The sequence below is a fragment of the Pinus tabuliformis genome, chromosome 3_1, assembly GCF_031772625.1.
Source record: "Pinus tabuliformis cultivar Carrire ecotype Pingquan chromosome 3_1, CPIR1, whole genome shotgun sequence".
In the NCBI taxonomy this organism is placed as follows: Eukaryota; Viridiplantae; Streptophyta; class Pinopsida; order Pinales; family Pinaceae; genus Pinus; species Pinus tabuliformis.
In genome coordinates this window covers 230,223,547-230,233,468 of record NC_142301.1, presented here as the reverse complement: position 1 = coordinate 230,233,468, position 9,922 = coordinate 230,223,547, and the positions used below count along the sequence as shown (strand labels likewise).

The 9,922-nt window shown below is 37.4% G+C and overlaps 1 protein-coding gene across 1 annotated transcript; it reads right to left on the bottom strand.

Annotated features, from left to right (window-relative positions):
* Positions 1–4,076: 4,076 nt before the first annotated feature.
* Positions 4,077–9,395, bottom strand: LOC149186637 (cytokinin hydroxylase-like). The gene is made up of 5 exons (XM_089412648.1): positions 8,987–9,395; positions 8,462–8,691; positions 8,095–8,342; positions 5,339–5,705; positions 4,077–5,101 (listed from the first exon to the last, which is right to left on the bottom strand). Exons 1-5 carry the CDS (start codon positions 9,300–9,302, stop codon positions 4,676–4,678), a joined length of 1,587 nt encoding a protein of 528 aa, XP_089268774.1. The 5' UTR covers positions 9,303–9,395; the 3' UTR covers positions 4,077–4,675.
* Between the last annotated feature and the right edge of the window lie 527 nt (positions 9,396–9,922).

The window sequence follows — 9,922 nt, the reverse complement described above, 5'->3', positions numbered from 1 at the left end:
AATCTTCCATGTTTCCTTCAAGTTTTTCTTCTATGCCATCCATCTTAGCTTCCATGTCCTTCGAAATCCTTCAAACTAATTTTTCAACCAAACTTATGCAAAACTTTAAAAAAACTACACACCTTTTTTCACTTTGTAGGAGCTCGATATTGAATCTATTGTATTTCTGTAATTTTAGATCTCCAAGATCTGAAATTGTGTCCTGCAGTATCCTTTGAGTCCTCTTTCCAACCCCGCAAGTCCGATCAAGATTGGATTCTCCAAGGAAGTGTTATGTTAAATCTCTCACGATGATCTGATTATAGACTTGTTCAGTAGAGTGAACTTGTACAAAGTGCCAAGTGTCCTTGTTTCGAACTTAGTACCTGAAACCAATACATAGAAAACTACAAGCCATCCTCTTTCTATAACATTTGACGAAATTTCAATATGATGCTCAGAGAGAAAGTTATGACGATTTTCCCCAGGTCACGTGTTTGGGATGTAATTCGGGAGCATGCACAAACCATAAATGTCTTGGACCATATCTTCGAAAATATAGTGAAACAAGATTTCAAATTTGGGCCCGAGCTTCATCAAGATTTCAGCTCAAATGGGTTTTAATTTCAGCGTCTGAACCTTCATAGAAAAACAATTATAGCAACAATTCCACGATGACCTATTTGCGATGGAATTCTGGAGCTTGAAAAAACCCTAACTTCCACAGCTCATATCTTTGAAAATGTAGCGAGACAATATCTGAAAGTAGGACACGAGGTTCAGAACACTTTTTCCTCAAATGGGTTTTTTTTTTTAGTTTCTGAAAATTCGCAAAGAAAAAGTTATATCAAAAATTCCACGATGACCTGTTTGGAGCAGCAAAACCCTAGAATCCAATGCTCTAATACCAAATATTATGGAATGAGCTCACAAAAAGATAGAAAAAATAGATGAAAAGACTTAAAAATCAGCCTCTTCGAGGGGTAAACCTCCTTTAAATTACACAAATGAATAATTGTTGGATGATACAAATGACAAGGCCTCCTTTCTATATATAGGAGTTTAAGGGATCCCAATACAATGAGAGTCTGCATAACGATAATATTGTAGGGGCACAACAATAACAATAGTGGGCTTCGATGGGGCATAATAATAAGAACATGGGGACTATATGGGAACAATAATAAAATAAAGGGGTTGCACTAATAACAATAAGGGGTTACACTAGTAGTATAGGGATCTAACATATTCTTGTATAGTTGGTAGTATTTGGATGGCCAGTGGCTGTGATTGTGTTGGCATTGATGTCAACTGGATTAGCAAGGTGTTTAGGACTCCAGGAGGAATCCTATGGTAGTTGCAGGCTTATAGTAGAAAATAATCATAGTAGAAGGCTTATTGAAAAGACATAAAATGATGACTGTGGTGATCGAGAGTCGAGGAGGAATCCCATGGTTGATGCAGTGCTCTGTAGGGAATCATCATAGTAGCAGGCTTACTGGTGAAGCCATAAAATAAAGACTATGGTGGTTGGGAGTTGAGGATTCAACGAGAAAATAATGATATAGATTTTGTAGCCAATTTATAGGTAGCATATGTGCTCAAAGTCTACATCAGAACCTCTTCATTGGAAAGTTCTCCGAAAGAGCTTTCCAACAGCGTGTGGAAGTTTGAAAACGGCCTCCTGGATCAAAAGTTATGGTCTACTGATGTCAAGGTCTTGAAGTCCTAAGAAGACTGAAATATTAGAGGTCAGCAGAGAGGAAGGATGAATAACGAAATATCAGAACCTTGGAGCACATCGGGACCCAATATCTAACCATCAGAGCAAGCTATATCTGAGGTTGGAGAATATCAAAACCGTAGAGCATAGGACCATAGGAGCATTAGAGGGTTGATATCAGAGAAGGAAATATCAGAATATGAGAGGTCAGAGCATATCAGAATATGAAAACCTCGTAAGGCCCTACAGATTGCAACTCTTTGAAAGTGTCAAGGTTTACGAAGGTGTAGAAATACAAAAGTTTTCATTGCAAAACCAAGGTGTGTTGGGACCTCTTCTCTCTCCTCTAGAAGGATGCATGGCGACATGTGATTGGCGCCCAAAAGTTGTAGTGGCAACTGGTGTCAACATGACGTGGCAGTAAGATGGATACGTGGCAGCCTGCTTTCACATTTTTGGTTGCCCAATGGGGAAAATTAGGGTGACACATGTCACCACTCACGAGTCGCTAGGTGTAGAAGTGATTTCAGGGTATCAAAGGATAGTATATCGAAGGATGAGGACATTGTAACTCCTATGAAAATGGCGTATGAAAAAGTTACGATAAAAGGGGCCTCCAATATTATTTGGCACATGGTCATATGGAGCTCAAAGGAACCAAGGGCTAAACAGTGGGAGCTCAGATGCAATCGGGACTTTGCAAAAGTTACGATACGAAGGGGCTTCAATATAATGCTATAGTAGTAAGCTAAGACGACGATCACAGGCCCGATCTTATGAGAAACAAAACACTTAGAGAGCTAAGCACTAATGGAGCTAAGGATATTGATGTTGTGTAATATCGTAACATTTCTTCTTATTTGAGTTACGTTATGTTAGGGTTCTGATGAAATAGTATAGTGAGCTAAATGGATTAATGGGTCAGAAACGAAAGATTAAATGCATATCGACAGAGTTGATTTATGGAGTCAGTTGGATCGGCAGAAAGCACTAAGACAAGGCAACAAGGACAATACTTCAGAGAGAAGAACTAAAAAAATGGAGAAAGCAATCGACTGCTTCGCGTACATGTCTGGTAGATTTAAATGAGGAACAAAGTGGCCATTCCTGAGTACTTTCAAGCTCTGTGGAGCAATGAATAAGCATGGAAAGTCACGTTAGAGTGTGCAGGCCGCTTCAGATTAAATTCTCAGTATGGAGGATTACACAGGGAGTTAGTGAAGAAAACGAAATCCCATTTTGATGTTCAATGTGATGACAAAGTTCATCCAACAGACACAACAACAACAGGAGGAGCCATACTGAGGTACACTTGGGCATTATGGATATAGGCAGCGGAGACAACATTGTGCAGAGTGTATTAGAGGATCAAAACCATTGATTTCCATCAAGCGAAGTGTGGAGGTGTGTATGGTCGTAGAGCTAGGGTAGTGAGAGAAGCAGCGAGAGCAAGAGCGTTTGTTGTGAGAAGAACAACGAGAGAAAGAGCATGTGTTGTGAGAAGAACAACGAGAGCAGAGCTTAAGAGTGTGTAGGAGAGAGCCTATGCGTGAGAAGGCAGAGTGTTGAGGATATGTTGTTGTGAGGAGAGGGCAAAGAGAAGTTATATGAGACCAAAAGGGAGTATGTTGAACAACAGTAGACCGAGAGCAGAATTTGTTTCTACAACCAACTAGATTGATATTTTATCTGTAATTATATATGCCTCTATTTTCAATTTGAAAATTGTATGAAATAGTAGAATAGTGGCAAGAGCAGGTTGTAGGCTGCATTCATAAGAGGTTGGTGCCTCTTGGCAAGTTGGTGGTTGCTAACCTAAGGGGGTTAGTGCCTCCTTTGAGTGGGTGCTCACAAACAAATTGATGTAATTAAGTAGATGTTTAATTTAAATCATAAACAAACAACAATCTAGTGGTGTTTTTCATCTGGGTTTCCACATGAAAACAAAGGTGTCAAAATGTGTATGCTACTCATGTGATTGTATGTATGAAGATATGAATGCTTAAACTACCTCCTCACTTTTGTTATGAATGAATGCTCTCATATGCAACAGAAAATAAAAAGGACTAAAAGTATATTCAAGAAAACGATTTAAGAATCTCACCATTAGTGATTCAACCCCCTCAGTAATTCTTTATTCCAACATATCATTAAAACAATTACAAAACACATTCAACAATATGAGCACGAAAGTGAATGAAATAGTTCAATTTTCTTAGTACATATGAACAACACACATAATAGTCTTATTACATTCATGATATATGCATGAAAGTGTGTTGGTTCAATGACCTTCTAATATTAAGGCAAAATTCCAAGATACATCGATACAATGAGAAGCCACTAGCTCCAATAGTGAAGCATTAACCCACTACTTGCTCTCCGGAATAACAATCTTTCTCTCTAATACCTCGGTGGAGAAGCCAGGTGAAAAATCCTTTGCTTGAGTAATGAGGCTTCTTTTATAACAAGAAGAATGACATTGCATATTCCTGATGAATCTTGGATTACCCTCATAAATCTTGAACTTCTAATATGACCTTTAGACTTTCATAAGGTTTGGACTTTTCTAATAACTCTTTTGTCCCCATATAACTAACTCTAACTCTTGGACCTCCAATATCTACATTTACAATATTTTTTAAAATTACATCATCATACCGTAATACTCTAATATTTACACAAATACACTAATACTCAGTAATATTTACACAAATGTATTGCTAAAGCTTGATTTGAATGGCATGTCTGGGTCTCCTTGGGATGCCGACTTCCATGTGAGTGGCATCATAACTATATGCGCAGTTACCCTGCGATTACAAACCAGAGAAAACATTTACAAACTTTATATCGAATTAGCCGGCCATCACATTCCGGTGTAATACAACACAGAACACGATCTATAATTGTAAAATTCCAGGGTAAAGATGTTGTCTGAAATGCTCTGTACTGTAAAATAGTTGCTTTTCACTTTTACAAGCGTTCTAAAATGATAGGCACTCCGTGTTTGGGCTTGAGAGTGAGTACAGAGACGGGAGCATGACGATAATTAGGAGAGAGGGTGAACTTGAAGCAGGAGAGAATCATGGACATCACGACCTTCGCTTCAATTATAGCAAAGTTCTGTCCCACGCAGACTCGAGGTCCGGAGGAGAAGGGTAAGAATCCCATCTGATGCTTGCAGGCCTTCTGCACGCCCTCCGCAAACCGCTGTGGATTGAATTCGTTGGCATCTTCTCCCCATAATTCCTTGCTGTGATGAATGGCCAGCACCGGAACCCACACACACATGCCCTTGGGCAACTCCACACCTCCCACTTTCACGTTGTCGAATGCCTGGCTTGGGAGTAACGATGCTGGCGTGTACAGTCTAAGTGACTCATTCAGTACCATTCCTAACTGCATGGATTAAATAATGCAAACCATTAAACTTATTACATTTACTCCAAGAGAAAATACATGAGCATGGTTATCATGTGTCTTTAATGTAATTTCTGTTCTAAAGCTCAGATTACTGCGTCGTTGTTTTTTGAATCGCTTGGATCATGATAGACCATTGTCAAATTTAATATATAAACGTGTTACATTACCTTTTAATGTTATTAGGTTGAAATTGAGATGGGTCGGGAATCTTACGATTTTGAGCTTGGGGAGATCGGCTGCAGAAGGGTGTTTTCCGCGACAAACTTCAAGAGCTTCAGCTCGGGCTTTGTTTTGCCATTCGGGACTGGAGGCCAGCAACATCATCGTCCATGTCATGAGAAGAGCCGTGGTTTCATGGCCCGTGAAGAAAAATGTCTTGCACTCGTCCATTAATTGCTCGTTCGTTAACTTCAGGGACCGTTCCGTTTCGGCGAGCATCAGTCCGAGCAGGTCGGTTCCGTAGGAAACGCTGCACCCTGCGTGTACGGAGTTTCGCCTTGCTTGAATGATTTCCAGCAGCACATGCTCCACTTGTTTCCTTCTCTGCTTCGTCTCTCTGTTAAATCGCGTGGGAAGGAACCTGCATTCCAAGAAAAACCAACGGTCGTTAGAAACCCAAGTGAAATTCTCACCAATATCGTCACCTAACAACTATCATTAAATCTGAACTGCAACTTTGTTAGTATTTCGTTCCGGAAAACGTTGGCAACGATGCGGTCCAACCCGCCAGTCACTCAATTTGACCCACTCAAGGCCAATTAAGATAGACTGGAAATTATTAAAAACCTAAGACTTTTCCGACGTGATTGTCGTACTTAACTTGCTTCATGGACGTCATTATCATGCTCAAACTAATGTGAAACCCTAACAGGTCAGGAGAGCAGCCCCTTATCATAATCCATTATGCAGACAGTTTGGAATTGAGTGACATTGGCTGAATTGTTATTTAGGTGGCTTTTTTAACTAATAATTAGGGTTAGATGTAATTTTCGGATTTTTATTTGTGATTATATGCATGTGTATCAATAAAAACTTCTAAAATAATAATTAAGATGTTCAAACTCTACATTTTATCCATCCCTGTATCTATTTCATGGACATCTTAAAAGCCAGATGCATCCATGAATCTATAGAATAGAAAACTGTTATAATTTAAAGATCTGTGAAAACTAGGAGTTTGCTGTGGAATATCCGAGTGTAGATTCTAAAAAACTAGGAGTGCTTGTTTTTTTATTCAAAGTGATAAAATTACTATAATTCAATTATCAACCTGTAATACAAATAACCGTCATTTAGAGTTTACATAAACCCACATCATTCATGATTATTATTTATAGTTCATTATCATTATTTATGAAAAATGATAAAGAGAAACATATAATAAATTAATAAAACCACGAAAAAAATCCGACTCTGTAATTGAGAAGTACGCTGCTGATCCAGGAACTGGATATATATAATGTTCAATTTCTTCAACGGCTGCTTCTTCCCAGCGAAAATGACTTTTCCGGCCCATCCATGACAGATAGGCGGAGCTATTTGAAACTGTGATGCTGTTAGTCAATCATTAACATGGTAAAGGTTGGTTGGGTGAGACCAAATCTGCGTATAAGACCTTTTTGTCTGTGAGGACAAAGGGAGTCTGCAAGTAGTAATTTGATTTTTTTTTTTTTTTTTAATTTTGGTTTTTAATATTTTTTTTATACACTTTATTTAAAATTAGTCAATGCGATAAACTTCAAATTTGTATCAACATTTCAATTAATTGAAATGAAAAAGGAATAGGCCTTTAAAAAAAATCTAAATAGTAAACTCATTAACTTACTTCAAAGTCTTTTCCTTCAAAATTTTGTGGTTTTTATGGCTTCCTCGTTAACTTAATTCAAAGGTTTTGTTTTTTTGGTTAGGATTAGTTGGTTTTTATTGCATTTTTCCTTATCACGTAGAGATATCAAAATATAATTAATTAATGACTTATAATTTATTTAAGTAATTTAATATTTGAGAAATATATATAGATATAAATTTAAAATAAATTATAAAAATTCTCTAAATTATAATTGTATTTCAAATTATTATTACTAATATAAAATTATAAAAAGTAATGAATATATATAACTTGTAATTAATAAGAATTATACACATGACTTTTAGCTATGAATATTTATTTTTATATTATTATTTAAAATTTTAATCGGTAAATGAAATTTATTACAATACCATTTTTATTATTATTATATATTTAAAAAATCATAATAATATAATATTTTAACTAAGCAATTTCATAAAAAAAAATATAAAAAACATCAGTACTTTAAAAATAATAGCTCAAACTTTTTTATATCCAATTACTCTAAAAATAATTTAAAATATTCTATACTAATTAAAGCCCTATCATCTCCTTATTGTTAATAACTAGATTACAATTATAAAATACTTATTTCACAATTAACACACTTATTTCTCCACTCCAAAATAAATGCACGAGTTTACTAAAATTTAATAAACCACCGAACAATAAAAAAATTGTGGAACTTTGGATTACAAGCACCTAAATATCACAGCTCTTCACACAAGGGTATAAGGGTATAAATATAAAAATAGTTTACTAATATTTAATAGACTACACAGTAATAAAATAATTTTCTATAAAACTTTGGGTTACAAGGGTATTATTGTGACTCGCAAGTGACGGGAGTAGCGTTTAGGGAAAGAGAAGCATTGGCGCGGACGTTTTTGCTGAGGTTAGAGCTGTTTTTGTCTACATTGCATGACGCATGCTTTACCATTTATATATGGCGGCATGTGTAATTCGAAGCAAATTACATTAATTGATTTGATATTATCTTTCAGATAAGCAGGGAGGTTTACGACACGTTAATATAAATTATGTCTCATGAAAATAGTTGTCGAGCAGAAATAGTTAGAGAAAAGAGGCAAAATTACAATAAGGCCGAAAACAAACGTACTGGTTTCCTGGAAGCCATAAATATCTGCCTGACCGCGAGGAAAGCTTCTGCAAGGATTTGAGATGTTCAAAAATTGTCTTGCCCTTTTCATAACTGCTACCAAATTCTGTGCGTGCAATGATATCGGCAGCAAGCTTGCTCAAATGGTGACTCACTTCAATTTCTGAAGGTCCGCCGCCCTTTTTAAGAATTTCATCAAAATGCTGGAGCATTTCTGTAGCGCAATCCACCATATATTTCACATGCCCCTGGAGTTTGCACAGGTCAATTGACTGGTAATAAGAATAATTGCAGAGCCATTACTGACCGCATTCATTGAACAGTGTTAATACTATTTAATGACATATTTCACGACATATATGATCACCTTAAGCTTGTCGACGTGGAACGCTGGGGCTACGATGCGGCGCTGGCGGGTCCATGCTTCTCCGTTGGCCATTAGTAGCCCTTTACCAATGAAATGCTGGCTTCCTTTTTGCTGTAGATCGGACTTTCCATAGCTGTAACTATTCTTGGACGACAGTATTTCCTTGATATGCTCTGGTTGTAATACCGTCAGTCGTGCCTCTACACCCCACCACAGTACGAATTGCTTACCTGTAAGAATCCCAAACATTTTATATCGGCATGAACACAATTAACAGCTAGAATTTCTAACTGGTTGGCTTACATATTTCGAATTCCTTTATCATCTTTCACAAATCACAACACATTTAATTCTAAAAGTGGGAAGCTCTGTTTCACTCTCTTGAGAGTCAGGTTTATCAACCTGGAGCATTCATATTCAGTAATTTAAATTAAACCAAAGAACACAATCGACAGTAAAATTTAGTAACAGAGAATCGAGTTAGGGAATCTAAACATAGTTTCATGCCGATGACACAAAACTTACCATAACTTTTGGAATATTTAACATAATGCGGCAAAAGCCTGTCAACAATATCGTGGCTCAAGCATTCCATATCGTTTGCAGTCGCCTCTTTCTGAAGGTTGGCAATGGCCCTAAGATTGCCAACCATAAAACTGGGCGGTGGCCCCTTGACTCCTTGCCTTTCCATAAATCTTCTTATCCGACAAGGTTCCCACACATAGATTTTAAGAAACTTGGATACAGTCCCAACAGTGATCAAAACCACTACTACAACTAATGCTTGTATAACAATACCAGCCCCGCTAGTGCTATCTGGTGAAGAGAGACTGGTTTCCATTGCAAAAGAGAGTTTAGATTATAAATAAAACCCAAATGGATCGCTACTCAAGCAGAAGGGGCCGCAGAGGATGGTATAACAGGTACACAGGAGGTTACCATCTCAGCTGGAGAGGAAGAGCATGAGAAGCATAATTATATAAAGTATGAGGGGAGGAGGGAAAATGTTGTAGTTACGTGTAGATGTTAGTTTCAATCAATGTCTCCTCCGACGTGTATGTCTATGCCACAGATACGCACCGCAGATGTAGTATACAACTGTCACCATGTCGTTTTTGGTAAAGCCAAATTATACCATACACCAGGTCAGGTTCGACGATTTCGTCATGACTACATGAATACAATATGTGACAACAGGATATAATACAGTTCTAACTTAAAATATATCGTCCAACGCAAGCAATGCAACTTCGCCGTCGTGCATCGATCTACGTAAGGCTAGCACAGCCGCCAATCAGACTGCTGGTGAACTTCTACATGTAGGCATTGGCAAAAGTAAGTACTGGTGAATTTCGATAAGTATGGGTGAATGATGGTAAACCGTGTGAAGGTTTTCAGAACTGTTTATACTAATCGTCTGGTCTGTAGATGGTCAGAAGAATCATTTTCGAGGTCATTAGT